Genomic DNA, 19954 nt, shown 5'->3' with positions numbered 1-19954 from the left:
TTGAGCACATCCCCTTAGTGATGTTTACACTCTGGCATGTGGCTGTTGCAGAGAAAAGAAATTGTTTAAAAAAAAATTATTCATAATGCCTGTTAGAGATATTGAGTCAGATTCACTATAATGACCAGGCTGCCTTCTGCTCCTCGGCTGTAACAAAAAACCTGCAAATCTTGACTGAGTTAGACAGGTAGCTTCCGGGTGATTTGGTGTGGTGCAAACCAGTTTAGCACGGAATCTGTTCCATTTAGAAGAGTTTCATGAAACCTTATTACTATGTGGCTGGACCAAACAGAAAATTCCCTTTGGCTCCTTCAAGTTGGAGCACAATCTACCTCCTCAGGTACCCTGCAAGCAAAATTTCAGTGTAAGAACAATCCATTGTGCAACCTTCAGTAGGAACGATATATGCTGAGTGGAGGGCTGGATAATTGTTTAGAACAAAAAGTACACAGATCTAGGCTACTATTGTCCAATTTTCATTTCTGCACAGCTTCAGTTTCGTGCTGAAAAATTTAAAATAGAACATCTTTCCCCCACCTGAATGGCCTCCATGTCTCGGAGAAGAAGACCAACAGGCACACTTGTCAGAAAGATTTCTCTAAAAGATTAAGAATTCAGAATGGCTATTAGAAGATAAATTTGGATGAGATGTAACTGACAAATTTACTCTATTTGATTTTTTAGGATGAAGTGTGTCTCATATGGGTAGGTGGTGCACAAACACTTTCACATCTGTCATCACCCCTATGTTGTAAATGCACTTGCACCTTTTATTTTGCCACTGTGTGTTTTGAAGATGGGGTTGCATAGGGTATGTCACCAAACACAGAGCACATAGACCTTACACACACTTATGGGATGTGGATGGCTTTTATCCATTTCAGTAGCCTTAACAGGAATTTAGTAGGACCATTGGTAGGTGACTTACATTAGCATGGACAGAGTCTTTCTGGAGTATTCTTTTAAGGGCATTTATAGGAGTTTGCTATGGTCCTTCTTATTTACTAAGAAGTGGCAATAATTGCAAAAACCATGTTTTACGGCCTCCAAGTATAATGCCTCATCTGAAAAAAAGAACAAAAGACCAACTCTGCTGATCACTGTCTGGTTTCACGCTGATCATTACTTACAGCTACAAGATCAGGGACTGTATTAAGGGCCTCTGCTAACACATTCACTTCTGAATGAAGCAAGTAACTTTCTCTCCAGTTCTACTGGTAATTCGACTGAAAATATCAGATGAGCTTTAGGGGCAGGAGCTTAGTCTGTACTGACTGCAGCACAACAAGGTCAAGAAATGAATATCTTCAGGCAAGCTTTCATGCACAGACGACAAATATAAAACAATGCTTGCTAGAAAGGATGTTTACTAGTAGTAGGGGTGTAAAAAGGTCAGGAAAACAGTTTTCTTAATCTCTAGAAAGATGCCTGGGTGACATTTCTGCTTCTGCTATAGGTGGAAGTAAACTCAGGAAGGAAATGTCTTTTCTGCCTCAACATAGATTAAGCTAGTGAAAGTCTAAATATTTTCTATTCCTTACAGGGCAGAAAACACTTTCAGTCTGAAGCAGGCATATAACATGGGGATAGGAGGGAAAAACCGTGAAGGCCATAGATCAGACAGTCGTATGACTTAATTTCATTCAAGTTCATAGCCGTTTCTTTTTTTTTTTCTTTCTTATTGGGAGATTCTTACTGTATTCCAAAAGTACTTGAGCAGCTTATCTGGTTCTTAGCAGTAAAGGTTCTTCTGGTCCTTTTCAACCTCCTAGCATAATATTTGGTCTGGAGACACTTTTGCTGACATTACCATCTCCATACCAGAAATAATCTCTTTGTTCTTGCTGTCTCTTGACAGGGCAGCACATTAGGTGGATGTTTCAAAAACATCCACGTTTATGTTTGGAGGTAAAATTGATGTCGATTAGCAGATTTACAACTACTTTGTTACCAATATGCAACTGATAGCAGTACACTGGAGAAACCAAAATTGATAGAAAAAATGCTGAACAACTTCTACACTGCGATGTTTTAGACTGTCCTAACTCTCAGCATGCTTATTTCCTTATAGCTTGTCCGTCATATCCTCATGGTATCACACTTCTGAACTGTGATGGTCATTCAATGACCCTTGGCTGGAAAGCACCAAAGTACAGTGGGGGTTCACCAATCCTTGGTTATTATATGGATAAACGGGAAGCTAATCATCATAACTGGCATGAAGTCAATTCTTCACCTATTACTCGGACAATTTATACGGTTGGTACTTTTTGTTCATTGTCTTTCTGGAGCTGATTTGTACTCCTTTCTTCTTGGCAGAGTTCTACTCTGTTGCAGATAAATTCTTTAAATACATAGTATAACAAAACCAGGCCCTTCATTTTGTATTTTTGAGTGCAACAAACCTGAAACCTGGGGTAGAGAATCAGTGCCACCCCCTTCTATGAAACTCTAAGACCAATAAGGCCATTCAGATGAGGAAAATATTGAGGAAAAACTTGTGAAGCACATTTTTCACAAAGAACAAGAAGAGCTATAAAATGCTTCATAAACTATATTCAATAAGGAGCACTATATGTATCACCCCTGTAATAACATGCAGAGAAAGGATGGATGCATTTAGCATGACAGATGACCGTGATGTCTGTAGAATTGCAGACCAGTAAATGAAATGGAGATGGACTGAGAACAAATGTAACTGTTCCTGTTCTTACTCTCAAAATCCACCTTCAGCTGGAAAGGGAAGTATATTAATAAACTTAGCATTATAGCTCATTGCTTCCTTTAGAGGGTACCAGAGCAATGATTTTAGTTTTGAAATAAATTACTTCTGGTAGGGCTCACAATGTATTCAATGTTTCTTAAAAGATGAAAATTTTGATGTGAACTTCCATGAGGAAAGGTTAGGAAGGTAGGATATAGCAAGTAATTAATCAATCTGACGCTTGTTAAATTAAGCTGAACAATCAGATTTTATTCCCAAATAGTTCTTCAAGTTATTTCTGCCAGTCAGCAACTTTCCTATAAACCTCCGGGCAGAAGTAAGTCTTTAGCAGATATTTGACGCTAAAGTAGAGAGCAATGCTGCAGATGAGCTCAAGAGGAGTGTTTCATGCACAGAAGTCAGCCGGCAGTACTCAGATTTATGTATGCTTGTGAGTGAGCTTCTAACTGGCATCTCTGACATAGCAGATGGAGCATAAATGTTGAGAAATAAAAAAGGGCAGACAGGATTGGTATGAAAGGGCAATACTAAGCAATGCTTTCCAGATATTTTCATTTTTTCATGCATTTGTAAACAAATGGGTAATGTAAATTAAGGGAAACCATTCAGAGTTTAATTAATTGGATATTTAAGTCTCAGTCCTGCCAGTAACTTTATTTATGCCTGAAGGTGCATCTTCATACATTAGTTTGAATTCCTAGAATCTGAAATACTAATGAGAAATAAAAACAAATCACTTTTTAGTAGCACAGAATATTTTATGACATACTGCAAGCAGAGAAGGCCTGGAGATATACAGTACAGCACTGGGAAATCACTAAAGGTTTAATCCTCTCTGATTAAATAATTCTATGGGAACCCCACAAATATTCTTTCCCTTAATAACCTGGGATTTCAAAACCATTTTTACAGGCTGAGCTGTTATTGTTGCTTGTGAATCACACTATATAGCTCTCTATCTTCAGGAAATTCTACCTAAATTCTATTAGTGCCTGAGTTTTCCTAGCTTACATTGTTCGCTTGAGTCTTGCATTTGATGCTACTCCATCTTATACTTGTTACCATCCCATTATATGTTTGTTACCATTTAAAAAATCGCACCAAAATCCTTTTTTATCTCATGTTTTCCCAGGTAATATAGTTATAGTTAATTTGTTCATGACAATCTAAAAATATTCAGTATCACTACTAGAAGTACTACCCTTAGCTTCCTGTTTCTCTTGAGACATATGGTTAAATATAACTATGGGAAAATTATGCAGACTGAGGTGTAGAAGACTTTATTGTATTTAGGTGGTCTGGAAGAGGAAGGATGGAAGAGGGCTGCTAGCATGAGGCACTCAGAGTGTCAAGAAGTTCATGCCTTATAGCTTGTCTACCTTGACCTCAAAATCTGAGATGGTGATGTGGTGATGGACTCATTAGATAAGTGAAGGTTCATTTACCAGGGATGTTTGCAGAGGTACAGCATGGATTCTGGTCATCCCATTTCCAGTGCTTACTTCCTCACTCTATAATGGTAGGTAATATTAAGAGAAAGACTCACACAAGCCGGAAAAATATTGCCAAAAGAAGCTTTCACAAAGTTACATCTGCACACTGTAGAACTAAGTAGGTTAGCTTTTCATTTAGTTTGCAGTTGCTTTCCTTCCTTCACTGGTCAGTGCACCATGACCTCATCAGACCAAAACACCATTTGATCTCTGCAGTGTGTTTGGCTTAAGAGTAAAATCTTCATTTTAGATCCTTCCAGTACTCCAGCACAGCACTAAGGCCTGATAATTAATTAACCAATATCAGAATTCTTATTTTTAAGTATTTATTAAAAGAATATAAATAATGGCTTTTGATATATTGAATTATTTTCTCAAAAAAGGTAGAAGATCTGACAGAAGATGCCTTCTATGAATTCAAAGTTGCTGCTGCAAATCTGGTTGGAATAGGTCAACCTTCAGATCCCAGTGAACATTTTAAGTGTAAAGCTTGGACTATGCCAGAACCTGGTAAGTTTATTAGTTTCTCATGAATTTCAATTCACTATAAAATCCTTAAAAAACAGTGTAATGTTCCAGCCAAACTCTGTTACATGTTTTTTCATTAATTACTGCCATATTACCTGTTGAGATTGCCTCTGCTTTTAAGATCTCCTGTTAAAAGCTACCTCCACAGCCACACTGATGACACTGAATGTCCTGGGAAGTTGGTGACCTTTACTTAGCTTGCTGAATGTCTGCTTCTTTCGTGGCCCACATCAGTTTAGAGCAGAAAGTCTTCAGCCTTTAGTCTATATTTTCATCTCTATCAGGTCTTCACCCCCAGCCTTCCAAGCTCCACTTCACACTCACCACCTGTACAATATATAAGCATCTCTGCACCATAATTGCAGTCTATTAAGAATATTCCCAGAGTTTCAGACACCCAAACTATTTTTTTGGCCATAAATAAGACATAGCAAAGGCCCGTTTCTTGATATAGAAGCAAGTAGCACAGTACACGCTTTACAGCTAAAGCCTCCCAGTCTCAACTAGTGTGCCCTTATTCATGTGTTTCCCCTAGATTGTACCTAGGTGTTACCAGAGAGATTATTACTAACCAGGTGTTAAAACAAATGTGCTAACAAACACACAGTAACAATGACTGCCTACTAGTACTCAAACCTGTGTTTAGGTTGTCTGTGTTTAGCAGTGTAGACGTAGCTGACAACTGTTGATTGTAATGCTAACTCTGTAAACAATGTTAAATAAGAAGTATTGTGAATTCAGCACCCCCCGCAAAAGCGAGTTAAACTTTAGTCTACCTCATGTGAGCATATAAATTTGTGCCTAATGTTAGGCCTGTAGGGAGTTGGTTCCCCTCAGTAATGCTTGAGTTCTGTAAATAATCTGTGAAAGGGTTTTTGAAGGCCCATGTACTTGTTTTATAATACCCGCACTCATACCAAGTAAGACTTTTGGTGAAGCTGTTTCTGATGTCTGGTAATGATTTGCCTAAACAAAGGGTGTCACGGTACAGCCCATAATGAAAACACAGGCACCTACCAGTTTAATATATTTCTACCTTCTTTTCCCCAAAATGCTGTAAAATACTGCTGTGTTGTTAGATCAAGTTCTATTTATAACTTTGAGCTTTGGCATGCAATTAAACATCCGTTCTAACATTTGTTTATTTCATCAGGAGCTGTCAGACACCTACACGCAACTGTTTCATGCATGCTTAAATGTTCATATAGCTGTTCTGTTAGCAAAGAAAAACAAAATCCAATGACTAAATCTGGTTTTGTAAAACTAGTGGAATTTTTAGTGAATCCAAAAAGACATAATTAGTGTGAGAAGGCAAGCAGATTTCAGTTTTCTTTTCTATGTTATACATAAAAAGTAATTCTTGCCTGGAACAAGAAATGATTCAGGAATATCATGGAATTGTTTACTAGGAAAGACTCTCAAATGTCATCTAATTCAACTGCTTGCCCACATGCAGGATCAGCTATATCTGTCTCTTTGACAGAGGCTTGTCTAATCCATCCTTAAAGGCTTCTACCCAAGAAAAGGTCCAGGTACTTTGGACAAGATTTACTCCTAATCTTCCTGTGGTGCAGTTTGAAAGTTTTACTGTTATTCCTGAATCTTTCCTCCTGCAATTTAAGCCTGTTTGCTTCTTGTCCTGTCCACCAAAGACACGAGAGAGTATTCTTTTTCTTTTTGCAACACCTTTTCTATGTGTTTAAAGACTTTATGAAACCCCCTAACTTTCCTCTTCAGTTAACAAAATCCAGTTAATGCAATCTTTCCCCATAGATTGTGTATTCCTTATCTCTAAATAAGCAACTTTTTTGCTGTTCTTTTTGAATTTTTTCTAGTTGGTTCATGTCTTTTTTGAATGCTACCTCAGAAACTGGAGACATTATTTAAAGTAGACATTTTTTCAATACTGAGCAGAGAAATGGTTAACTCCATACCTCCTACAACTATTTGCTTACTTACAAATTTCCTTCTATTTGTCTTTTTTTAAAAACATTACACCATTACACTCAGTTCCAAGTTTACTTATTTTTAATGCCCAGATTCTTTTCTGCAAAACTGCTTGTCAGAGTGTTGCTTTGTACCTATAATCTTCTCAGTTCATAAATCTCACCTTCTGGATTTAATCACATGGCAAAACTGTGAATAATAAAATGTTTAATTTCCTGACTTTAACTCCTCTTATGTTAGTCATATTTTCTTATCATTTTGTAATATTTGGTATAAATGCATCATCAGTAGAACAATTATTTTCCTTAAAGAAAGGATCTGTGGTTTATACTCTGTACAATGTTTTCAAAACATCAGTGAAATTTCCTAGTGTGTAAATAAGTGAAGATTATCCTTCATTTTAAATGATATATAAAGAAATAAAATAAAAGGCACTTTCAGAAAATGAAGACAGAGAAATTTTCATAATGAACAATCTGACCTTTCTACTCCTTGGCTGATTACATTTTTCTCATTATGAAACTAGTTGAAAAGAGAGTATTGCTTTCTTCCTGCTTAAAAAAACCCCAGAAACAAACAAGACCCTCATCCCCTCCAAATTGCCAAACCCATTAAAATATTTCACAAACCTTTTCTAGAATAAGTTTTAAACAATGGCTTAGAAATAATGAAAAAAAATAATCGAGATTTAAGACTGGAAGAAGCTTTCTAGTATTTTTCCTCATAAGGTCTGCAACAGGTACCTATAAGTTTGTTTTCTGAAATGTGCTTACCCACCATGGAGAATCACTTTTTAACAGTTTTTTGCTGTATACTTTCTGAATATCAGCCTGTAAAAATTTCATTTTCATTCATCACTGTTTAACATCAGGTAAGCTGGAATGGCAATCAGATTTATCTTTAAGGTTTTTCTACTCTTTATTTTAAATGGTGAGATGTATCGCAAGGAAAAGTAATATCTTGAATTAGGCCAGACTGACTATATCGAGAAAATCCCTAAGTCTCAGGTACTTTCAGGTTTCTTTACTCTAAATTTAAAGCGCAAGAAACAAGCTCTCAACTCCATGATTTGGCTGACTAGCAGTATTCTGTGATAGGTGTTTTCATAATGGTAGAATATTGATAAGATTATGCCTTTACAGTCTATTGGTATAAATAAGTGTCATGAGTATAGTAAAAAAATAAATGCTGCAAGTAAAACTGAATGGCACCAGAACAGGTAAGTGAAGAAAAAGCAAAGCATAGTAGGGAGAACGTAACCCAAGAGCTACTAAGGCATGAACCCTCACTTATTCGTAGAGCATCAGGATGTTTTTTGCATAAATCTTTCTCGTAACAGATATTCTCTTGAGAAGTTCTTCTTGGCTATCATTATCCACCTCACAATGAAAAATTCTTCTGTCAGGGAACATGAAACCTGATCCAAAGTCCACTGGTGCCACTGGGTTTTAGATCAGGCTAGAGGATCATGGTTCATGTGTACCAATAAAAAATAAAAATCCTGGTGCTAAATTATGGACCAGAGTCAGGCACAGCAAAGCAACTTTGATGTAGGGCTAGGGAATTAAATAGTACACAAGAAATGTCTGTTACTTGTAGGAAAATTTTAAACTACATGGATTTTCCACATGAATAACTTTCCCTTAAATGGAGTTACTGAAATGTGGCTAAGAATGTATGCTTCAGAATACTAATGTCACTCACTACATAAAGCAGGTATTGCTGTACACAGCCACGAGGGAAAAATGACCTAAATACCACATATACCAGGTTTATTGTAAAGGATGAGATTTATGAAAGCAAACAGAGTCAAACCGAAATTGAAGTGGTGCATTTCAGCCTCTACAGGGCCAGTTTGCAAAACTTTGTTATACTGAAGTGAAATTCCAATATTTGAAATATTTTAGGTCCTGCCTATGATCTCACTATTTGTGAAGTTAGAAATACATCACTGGTTCTTCTGTGGAAAGCTCCTGTGTATGAAGGCAAAAGCCCTATTACTGGATATTTAGTGGATTATAAGGAAGTAGATAAAGAAGACTGGATTACTGCTAATGAAAAACCTACTTCAAAACGCTATTTTAAGGTAACATTTTCATTAGTTTGTGTTAATTCAAAACTGAGTTCTAAAAACTTCTGATTGAGTATAATAAAGATGTGTATTTGAAATTGGGCTTCTGCTAACATCTTCATATAAATAAACAAAAGAGTTTAGACTGTTTTTTAAATTGGCTTTGCTCTTTATCTTGTTCAAGGTCACTGATTTACATCAGGGTCATACCTACGTTTTCAGAGTTCGTGCAGTGAATGATTCTGGGGTAGGCAAGTCATCTGAGATATCTGAACCAGTGCTTGTTGAGGCAAGGCCAGGTAATGTACTATCTTGTCTCCTCTGCTTCTAAAATACTGAAAGAAGTGAATTTAATAATCTGATTTGATATTATAGCACAGACAAGTATTTCAAGAGTTAGCAAGCTCTTAGCCTTAAAACTTATAGAAAAAAAAAGTGGATACAGAGTTAGTCAAGACTTTTTGATTTACTTACTGCAAGAAATATTTGATAATCAGTTATTTTAGGTTTTATTCTCATAAACAAATATGCTACGTGCTGTGAGTGAAAAGAAGCATGACAACACATTTATTAAAACTTGAAGAGTGATAATAAAAATAATTTACTTAGTTCGTATCTTCGCATATTGAGTTTCATTTTACAGATTTGTTTCTCAATAAGCTTTTCTTATTTTTAGTGTTCTTTTTCTTGCTTAAGTAAGAATCTTGCTAGTATGTGATGCTGAGTCAGAATATGACATGAACATACTTCAAGATCTGCAAGTAAGATTGTTATCTGTTAGTGAAGATGGACAGAATTTGCATGGGCTTTAATAATTTCTGAACTGCAGCTCTAAAGAAAAATACAGCCTTGACATATGAGTTGATTCCTATTCTGCAGGAACAAAAGAAATCTTTTCTGGTGTGGATGATGAGGGTAATATTTACTTGGCTTTTGAGTGCAAAGAAGCTACAGATGCATCTCATTTTGCATGGGGTAAATCGTATGAAGAGATTGATGATTCTGATAAGTTTAAGATTGAAACAGAAGGAAATCAGTAAGTCATGCCAGTCTATAAAATTATTAGAAGTTTGTCCTGTTAAACCTGAGAAACCCTGCTAATTATATCCTTCTTTATTGATGATTTTAGTTCTAAGCTTTACTTCAAAAATCCTGATAAATCAGACTTGGGAACTTATTCTGTCTCAGTCAGTGACACAGATGGGGTTTCATCCAGCTTCGTGATGGATGATGAAGGTAAGCTCCTTACCATCTCAAGTCCTTCTTCTTTTTATCAAGTCAACTGCACTAAAAATTGTCCAAGAAAAAAAAATGAACCCTGCATCTCTCACTTTCTTTCCTATGCATTAAGGTAAAACAAAAACAACAACACAACAGGCTTTGTATGATTAGTTATTTTTTGGATTATCACAATAATGAAAGTTGGGATAACTAAAGGCTCTATTTTCTTTAAGAAAAAGGATAAAGAATATGTCCAATTAGAACTATGTTCTTTATGCTGGGACTATAACGCTGTTTGTAAATGTCTGTTATGCTTTCAGTTGAATGTCTGAAAATGTTGTTTTTTTGACTGTTTTGTGAATCTCTTTCTCTAGTAGGCCACATTTGCTGTACTTTGACTTTATAGCCTTTCACATCTTACAACAATTTGTTCTCTGTTAGCTATAAATCTACTGTCAGGTCTCTGCTTACCAAGAAGCCTAATATAGAGACAGACCTTGAGGATCCAGATATAGTTTCATGTAACTGAGATGAACTAGTGAGAAGAATGTGAGAATAACGATGTTGCTTCAACAAGTTCTGAATACATTGGGTTAAACTATCCTTTGGCTTAAATTTAGATTAATATTGCTTGATTTCATTGTAGGTCTTTTGTTTCATTGGAGTTGCAATTAATTTGCTTCCGTCTGACTTTGGTTTACCATGGAGGGGTACTGAGGTGAAAGCCAAGAGGGGGGAACTTTGCTATTTTTAAATAGCACAAAAATTACTTTCCAGTCCACAGTATGTAATTGCTATATTCTGTTCCTTAAGCATGAAAATTCCTCTACTTACCTTCTTTCTAAGTCCTTTCAGATGAGGAGATGAGACTTAGTGTGAGTCTGATTGTAGGCAGGACTTATATCACAGTGTGAACCACATCAAGTAGGTGTTGAGAAGAAATCCATGTGCAGCCACAGAAAATATGGTCCTCCAGGATATGGACTTTTATGTGAACTCCTAGTCATTACCAACATATGTTTCTTCTAGGGAAACTAAACTTGTAATATTTTTAATTTTTCAGTGAATACTGTAGCAAAAGATATCTGTGCATTTTATCGTGAGAACTTCCCTTTGTCTTAGTTTTGAAGCATCCCTCTGAAATCTCTCTGTAGGTCTTGTCACCGTCAGTGACAAGAACACTAAAGGTGTTTCCCATCTCACAGTTAGCCCATGTCTTCCCTGGTCATATCCATCACTCAGAAATACACTTTTATTGGTACCAGATCCCTGCACCATTGTCAGATTTTGTATCTTAGCACTGAAACCCATTATTTCAGTGCTCACTTATTTTCTCAAATGCTACAGTTTCTCCTTACATTTTGCTAAATCCTTGACCATGACATAAATTCTTGCTAATTTCCTCTGGTCTTTATCTGTGAATTTGGAATTTGCATTAATATTCATCTTTCAAATCTTTATTAGTAATGAATATGATAAATAGGGTTCGTATGAAAATCTAACAAAGTGATTTCTCGACTGTCATGCAGCCTTCATTGGTATTCAGTGCATTAAATAGAATGTTCTGTACCTTTTTCAGACTAACCTGCACTCAGTCTTGTTTCCTGCCACAGTAAAACAAGATTTTCAGGTACAGTGTCAGGAAGGAAGCCAGCAGATAAAGGAACGTCATACACTGCTTTGAAGCTATTGTCTGCAATTTTTTGTTTAAATCCCATAGAGAGTTTAAAATAGGTTCCATTCCTTGTTTAGATTCTTTTGCATAAGAAAGAGTGCATGAAAATGCATGAAACAGGAATACTCACTAAATCCATGTATCAGAATTTTAAGTTTCTTTTAGTCACAATTTTCTGAAGAGAGCTGGATATTTCACATATAAGACTTAAGAAGATTATTTGCTGATGCTGATATGTACCTTACTTGACACTCGTTCCTGACTGTATTTTTCGGAATAAGTTAAAATGTATTTTTCTTAATTTCAGAGCTTGAACGTTTGATGTCATTAAGCAATGAAATACGGAATCCAAGTAAGTTGAAGATCTGAATCTATTTGATACTTCTAGAAGAAATATAATTGCATACTAATGACTGGAGTTCCAAAAAGATTCTTCCTAACACAATGGCAGATTCATTTTTCATGGAATAACTTGCTTCCTTATCTTTCCTTTCAATTTGGAGAATATTAGTTTGCATTGAATAAAATCATCATTGCCTAAAAGTCTTTTGAAATTTAACTTTGATGATAGATTATAGGTTGCCACTAGCCAATTCCTTAAAATAAGTGCAAATCTATGAAGTTTTTTCTCCTTTTGAAAAAGTAATTTAAAAATCAGCCAAAAACTGCATCAGACATCCTTTCCCTGCATAAAATTTATTCTATATCCAGCATTCCGTAAATAATAGCGAGATACTAATATTTTACTACAATAGTCCTTTTTCTCACAAGGATTCATGCTTTATTGAGTTTTGATTGCTTTTTCTTTCTGCAGCAATACCTCTGAAATCAGAATTAGCTTATGAGGTTCTTGAGAAAGGAGAAGTTCGTTTCTGGATTCAGGCTGAAAGCTTATCACCAGATTCTACCTTCAGATTTGTTATTAATGATAAAGAAGTTGAAAACAGTGATGTAAGTACATATTGAGTACTATATATGTGTGATTTTGTTTAATACACTTTTATGCATTAATAGGTATTCTGTTTTTATAGTTGATTAAAGCCATGTTATTAAGGTCTGATAATACCTGAAAGGAATGTCAATCTTTAACTTGAATTTTTTTTGCAGTATAAAATTCCCGTTGCAGAGTGAGCTTACTCATACCAAAAAAAAAGAGAGCAAAGTTTAACCCTCAGAAGTCCATATTTACTTTGGGTAGCTAGAAGATGAACAGTCAAAGAGAAGGAGAAATTAGACACAGACCACTATTAAACTCATCTGATTAAAAGTCGTTCACAAATATTTTAGGAAAACAGCTCAAGACAAAAAAGCTGCTTCAAGCACAGTTTTGGGCTCCAAACCAGCAAGACGTGCTTGTTCCCGGAGACCCTCTGAGGCTACTGCCACTAGCTTTACAGATAATGTGGGAGGCACTTCACAATGCGACAATGGTTGTGGATATAAAACTTTCACATGGTGTCAGTTTCTATTTTTTTTTTTTTTAATTTTGGTCTAGATGTTAAATGGACATTGAATGGCTACATGGGGATGAAACGGCAGGCCACCAGCTTCCTGCACTTGTATAGCTCTAGGAAGACCTTTCATAGAAAGGGACACAAAAAAGTGGTCAGATTGGGTCTGAGAAGAAAACAAGATTGTGCCTTTGCAGGGCTGGAATATGGTTCACCTACTGGGCATGAAGTACAGCATTGGAAATATCTTTCCCTGTGAGGAATCCACCTCCAGTACAGCTGTTTGAAAGGTTCAGTTTGTTCCTGAGGATGCAAAGCCTGGCCTTGGCCAGAGAAGCTTATCAGCATTTTTATACAATAGAAAAGCAAAGAGCATTTACTTTAATTACATATTGACAAGTGGAAGAAGAAGTGTTTCTGAGTAAAATACATATCTTTTCTTCTTACTTTAAGAAGTAATAAAATATAGCACTGAAAACCTGAATATTTGTGACTAGGATGGATTGAAATGACAATACTCTGTCTTGGTAATGTTAGTGGAACAGAATGAGTTATTTTTAGTTCACATATGTTTTGGAAGTGTTGACATCAGACAGAGTCTTGAAGTGGAGCTGCATTATCTCACCTCTTTAATTAGTAACCCACAGGTGACATTTACGTTTGGAGACTGATGATATTTTTGTGGAAAGTCACTTAAAAGCCTAGTATTTATGGTGCCCATAAAATCATTGAACTTCATCTTGCTGCATAATGGCAATAGTTAGCAGCCTAATTACACTCTAAAACCTGCCCGGAGACTGGGCTGCAGTCACTGAACATGTTCAATAGACCATTATGCTCGTGAATTGTAGTCTGATTCTTGACATTGGCTGAAGTGATAAATTTTTTCTTCTAGGTCCTAACAGAGAATGGTTTCTATAATATTTCAAAGTCATATGAGAATGGAATGAACTTGGCCCTGTTTAATCAGCTGTCATTTGAATCTTTTAATGTTTTTTTTCCTTTACCCAAAAGCAAGAAATTAAAAAAAGAAATTTAGAAGTGTGATAAAGGATCAGATGAGAACATACATCCTGCTCTTCTTTTTCTGCTTCTGGAAAATATGAATTTAACATTCTCCCTGAGAACTCATGAAATGAATGCAAGTGTTGTCCTTGACCTCTGTGGGCAGGGGACTGTAAGCAAGAATTTGAATTTGCACTTTTTTGATAGTTTGGTGAAGTTTATAATTTCTTTTTTTAACCTACCTGGCCTACCTTCTCAACTCTTACAGATGATCTGTTACATATGTAATTTTTCTATTTAATTTCCTGATTAAGTAAGTCTCTGACATTATTTCTTTCTTTGAAATACATATGGGAAAGTGAATATCCAAATTATATGAGCATTTTCACCTTTTATTTTATTTAAATGTTACATCTCAGTCTCTTCTGAGTAATTTCTTTAATAAATCATTATCCTAAACAATCTGTTGGCTACAGCTTTGTTAATTCCATTATCTTTTCTCTTTCTTCATTCTTCAGTTACCCCACTAAGATTTAAACTAGCACTATTGGTACATTTGAAAGTACCAGTAATGAATGCTAAACATCTTGACTAGGTCTACACTATTCTTCCAGGGCTGTTGTCCATACAACAGTGAATCTGTTCCTGAGGCTGACCAGGAAGTGTCCTTCAAAGCTGAAGCAGATATGTCTGTGTGGTACTTAAAGGTTCTCCACTTAAGGAAGTGGTCCCAGAGAGTTTAAGAAGGGGTATTTTTACTAGCTTTTTTCCCCTTCCTTCTTTCTTCTGCTTTCCTAAACTTTATCTGCCTGTGGCTTTAGGTACCTTTTTCCAGTTTCGTAGTACAACAAAAAGGTTAATCAAAGCATTCTGTTAACAAGGCATCATGTCTCCTTTTTACAGTAATAGGGTCTATAATAATCTACTGCATAGAACTCCTTCTAGATGGTGACACTTACTTTTCTGTCCCATCATGAATGCAACAGTTAGTGTGTTATATTCTTGGCCACATTGGTTACTTAGAGTACTCACCAAGTAACTTCTGTGGACTATTTTTGCTTTGCTTTAGGAATTTGTTAATTGAGATTCAAACATCACTGTTGGTGGGACACACGGTCCTCATGGTTGTTATTCACTGAATGGAAGAGAACATTACTTAGTAAAAGGTAGTTGTATCTAAAATAGTACCTGCAAACTCAAAACACGTATTTTGCAAGTATTGTCCAACATTTGCTCGTAATTTTCTGTTTCCTTGACGATGCCTGCCAATAATTTATCTTTCTGGAATATTTAGTAGAAAACAAACACAAAAAAGGATCCTAACAGTGAAAAGCATATTTGACTTTGAATTCAAGTCAATATTTGGTGTTTTGGGTATTCTGCAAGCACTTTAGATAACTGGATGTTTTGACAGAAATCTAATTATTTTTTGCTGGACTGTGTTGATCTTTTTAGTTCCCAGAAGCTTTACTGGTTTTGCACAAGTTACTATTCTCATGGTCTTGAACTTTCGCATTCTTTGAAAAAAATACCTAGCATTAGGTAAACAAACCAGTATAGCCTTCCTAAATAAACATTTTTAGTGAGAAAATAAGATCCAGTACTGAGCTGCCACATATGTCTTAGAGGTATTCTGTAGTGATGATTTTTTGGATTTGTTGTGATGGATTTATCTGGAGATTCACGTTTGTGTCTACAAACATGATACTTCCAGCTATTTCTGGACTCTGTTAAGAATAGTGCTCCAGCCTAGCAAAACCCCTTGTTGAACTGGAAGCTGTAATGCAGTTAAAGGCTGGATATGTAGGCTCTCCTTCAAATGTGCATGGTGCCATAAACTACTATTTTTAAATCCAAACCAGCTGTATTATGATGAATCAAGAATTCCAAATACATCTGCGCACAGAGGTTTCTGTCACCCCTGGGATCTTATTATACAACAGTAAATACAAGCACAGCCCTGTTTCCATAGTTTACAATTAAAAGTCATGAAGATTGATTGTAGAGACAGGGATATAAAACATGAATAATTCGATAGGGAATCATAATTAGTTTACACTGTATTTGAGTAAAGCTATTACTTTTTTATTTCAGAGGCATAAAATAAATTGTGACCGTTCAAATGGCATTATAGAAATGGTGATGGACCGATTTACAATTGACAATGAAGGTACCTACACAGTACAGATTCAGGATGGAAAGGCCAAGAACCAGTCTTCATTAGTTCTTATTGGAGATGGTATGTTCACTGAAACACTGAAACTTTGACTCTGATGCAGAAATTAACTTCAATTTATTCTGAGTAATTTTCTAATGAACTCATTTTTCATTTACTTCTTCTAAAATCTAGCATTCAAGGCATTATTGGCTGAGGCTGAGCTCCAGCGAAAGGAATATCTCAGGAAGCAAGGTAAGACAGTGTAGACTGGTGACTTTGGGCTCAGTTTGCAGCTAATGATGCATCCCTGGTGCATACCGAATGCTTCCAACTTCCATTGATTTCCTTAGAAGATGCTTATATTGCCCAGTTTGAGGACACACAGAACTCTTGATGGATCTTATTTTCCAGCATTGTCATATGATACATGTGAGTTGTGACAGAACTTTCACTAAGGAGAGAAATAAAATGGGAGTCCTTACAAGAGGTTATATTTGCTCAATATTCATGAGAAGCATACCTGGTGTGGGCTCTGATCCAACAAAACATTTCAGCATATTTAGTTCTAAGCATACGAATTAGCCCTTCAATATAATTGTTGGAAAAGTAGACAACACAGTGTCAGACAAAGAAGATTAAAAACCTGATCCTGTGGTTTCTGTCCAGAGAAAATTCCAGGAACCAACTGTATATTTGTTGCATACTCACTGTACAGTTACAGAATTTATTATATACTTGTCTATATTGCTTGCAGTTGAAAGTAAGAATTTCTATTAGATACTTAATTGAGAATTCTACTGCTGTGAAATTCTTAAACTTTGGAGTCTGAGCTCCAGTTTGTAAGTTTTACTTGGCATGCACATGTCTTTTAGGATGAAAGTATCAATAATTAAAGTGTTTTACTATTAAAAGCATTTATTCTAAATAGCTTAAGTAAGATTCTCTCCATAAGAAATGTAATTCTATTATTTCCTAGTTTTTTACAGGGGGAAGTTTTTTTTATTTAAATAGATTTAGGAAAGAAATTATACCGCTTGCAGCATAAACTCACAAAATCTTTCAGTTCTCAATGATTTAAGTAACAGTCTGGGATTTTTCTACCTTTCAGGTCTGGATATTGGAATTATGGGCCCGGATCCTACAGGCACTAAAAAATATAAATTTACTGACATGAGTAACCACAATAACTTTAAAATGCTGTGTATGCCAGTAAATTTACTTAAGGATATATATTTGCAGGACCGGAACCTCAGTGGGGAAAAGAATATTTCCTGTTCTGCTTGTAATGTTTAATACGTTTTTAGACTTTATATAGTTTGGACAAATAATGTCTGGCATGGCATTTTTCCTTTGAACATTTAATTGGATATTTGGATATATTTGTTTATTCTCCAGTTCCCTTTGCATTAAATACATAGTTTGTACGCTTGTTTGTAGCTATTCTTTTTCTTTCCTAAGCTTTGGCAATTGGGTATAAATGTATTTAGTAAACTAAATTGTCTCACTCACCGCTTTCCATTTTGGAATACTACATGACTTATGATACAGAAAAGAGCCTCAGGTTTCTAAGCTGTGCTTGTAGACATCTGGGTCAATATGATAAAACCTACTGTGAGATTTTCCTTCTAGTGCACAGGTAGTTCAGGACTTCCTTCTCATTATTCTAGTGTAAGGATGTTATAACATAATTGTCATCCTTTTTTTTTATTTCACTGGATCTCTCTCATACTCTTCATTCTACAACATATGCTTTAAGACAGTTTTGTTTCTTAGGTCCTCACTTCTCAGAGTTTTTGCATTGGGAAGTTACAGAGGAATGTGAAGTTTTACTTATTTGTAAGGTGAGGAAATACACTTGAAATAACTTGTTAGAATATGTTGTGTAAAAACTGAGGTCGAAAAATGTGAGGAAAGATTTTGATATTTTTAAAATTAAAAGTTTCATATGAAAACTTTTATTATTTAGAAATATTTAAAATAAAAATTACTATTCTTCATCAATAGTCTTCATTAAAAGAAAAAAAAAATAGAGGACATTTCTAAGTGTGTTAGGTGATCTAATTCTTTATAATAATTGTAAGCCATAAAAATAATCTAAACAAAATAGTCATCCCTTAACGGTCCTTCTTCCTTCCTCGAAAAATAGCCACAAAAAGCCAGAGCTCAAACTCTTTCCTCACCATTTTCTGTTTTGGATGTTCCTCTACCAAAGCATCTGTTCTTTAATCAACTGTAGCGAAATGTAAAACAAAGACTTCTAGAATTAAAGTTATAAACCAGTATTCTTATCATGTTTGGTGAATAACTTTTAAATCTTAACTAACGCTAATGTGCATGGAATTCAGACTAGCTTCTATTATTAACATCTTTATATGCCATTGTAAACTGATATATTTTCATTTTTGTTGCCCTTCTAGAGTGACTAATTAGAGGTCTGAATACCTAAGTTAATTGAATTCAACATGCATCAAACTCTTCTTCCGTGCCTTTCCCTGTAATATGGACTCTTGTAGTAATTTTCTCATTTTCTTTTGAATAAGTTTTTGGCTATTAATTAGACTAACTTGAATCATTTATTATGAGAAATTTACATGCACATTTGTGGGATTTTTTTCTTTCTTTTCTTTAGCTCACTAATTAGGAGACCTTTAACCTCAACTTATTCCTGGGAGAACCTACCTCAGTGGTGAAGCTACCACTCTGTGTGCCCCCATTTTAGGGCTCAGCACTCATTAGCTACCATGGTACCTTTGCTAGTACTGAACTTCATTGCTGGAACATTTCGTAATCTCGACATGCATTTGCCTCAGGCATGAACCCTGCTTATCCTTTCATACACATGGGGAATTAAATGTTGCTGAGACAGTTATACTAGTGTTAATTCTCTACAAATTAATCTGAAATTATCCTTCTTTTCATTGACTGTCGAGCCTGTTTATGCCACTGAAACTGTGAAAGGCTGAGTGTCTTTTGATATGATTTTCACCTGTGTACTTTTTGTTCATAAGGTCAGAACTTTTTATGTAAATGATATCTAGGATGTAGGGTGTTTGCACACTCATTGTTTTAACTATGCCATTGACCTTATAATGTTTGTTACTGTTAGTATGTGACTGGTGATCAGGTTCACATGGTACTGTTGTTTATGCTGTTTAACTGATATTTGTACATAGGAAGAGTTTGAACAATAAAACCTGGAATTTCCCATTGACTTCAGATTGCTGACATTCAAGTTAAAAGTGCGGCTGCCTGGGGCTATTTCTGGCATAATAAAAACAGAATCGCAGAATCACAGAAAAACATCACAGAAAAACATGCAAGGAACCATCTCTGCCTCCTCAGGCCATATCATAACAGTTGGCCCAGGTCTCTTCTAGGTTTTGTTTAGTGCTCCTGGGCAAAAATAATTGTCATGGGTGTTTTTACCTCTTGAAAGAGCCTGGGATAATGTGAAAGAGGTACCAGTGAGAGAGGGGGTTTTGCTACAACTTTCTCAAAAGCCGTGGCATGAAATAGGGGAGTTAGGAAACCAGACCAAGTGGAAGCTTGTGTAGGACTGACTGTATGGTCTAGGTCCATAACAGTAATAATGAACAAAAATGGACAGTGTTATAAAAAAGTGTATCAACATTCATATATGTTACATCAAGTACCGCTTATTTTCTATGTGATTGGACCTG

General features: G+C 35.6%; 1 protein-coding gene across 2 annotated transcripts in view; it reads left to right on the top strand.

The window, feature by feature from the left end:
* MYOM2 (myomesin 2) overlaps positions 1-19954 on the top strand; it is a 79495-nt gene that overhangs the window by 43743 nt on the left and 15798 nt on the right. For both annotated transcript variants that reach the window (XM_075414714.1, XM_075414713.1), the window contains exons 19-29: positions 2072-2259; positions 4602-4728; positions 8601-8779; positions 8949-9063; positions 9644-9800; positions 9894-10000; positions 11968-12012; positions 12475-12611; positions 16211-16355; positions 16467-16526; positions 18048-18115. In XM_075414714.1, coding sequence (XP_075270829.1) covers positions 2072-2259; positions 4602-4728; positions 8601-8779; positions 8949-9063; positions 9644-9800; positions 9894-10000; positions 11968-12012; positions 12475-12611; positions 16211-16355; positions 16467-16526; positions 18048-18115 — 1328 coding nt within the window. The remainder of the gene's footprint in view (positions 1-2071; positions 2260-4601; positions 4729-8600; positions 8780-8948; positions 9064-9643; positions 9801-9893; positions 10001-11967; positions 12013-12474; positions 12612-16210; positions 16356-16466; positions 16527-18047; positions 18116-19954) is intronic.

This window comes from Opisthocomus hoazin, chromosome 2 (genome assembly GCF_030867145.1).
Source record: "Opisthocomus hoazin isolate bOpiHoa1 chromosome 2, bOpiHoa1.hap1, whole genome shotgun sequence".
NCBI classification, from domain to species: domain Eukaryota; kingdom Metazoa; phylum Chordata; class Aves; order Opisthocomiformes; family Opisthocomidae; genus Opisthocomus; species Opisthocomus hoazin.
This window is presented reverse-complemented; position numbering and strand designations above follow the sequence as displayed.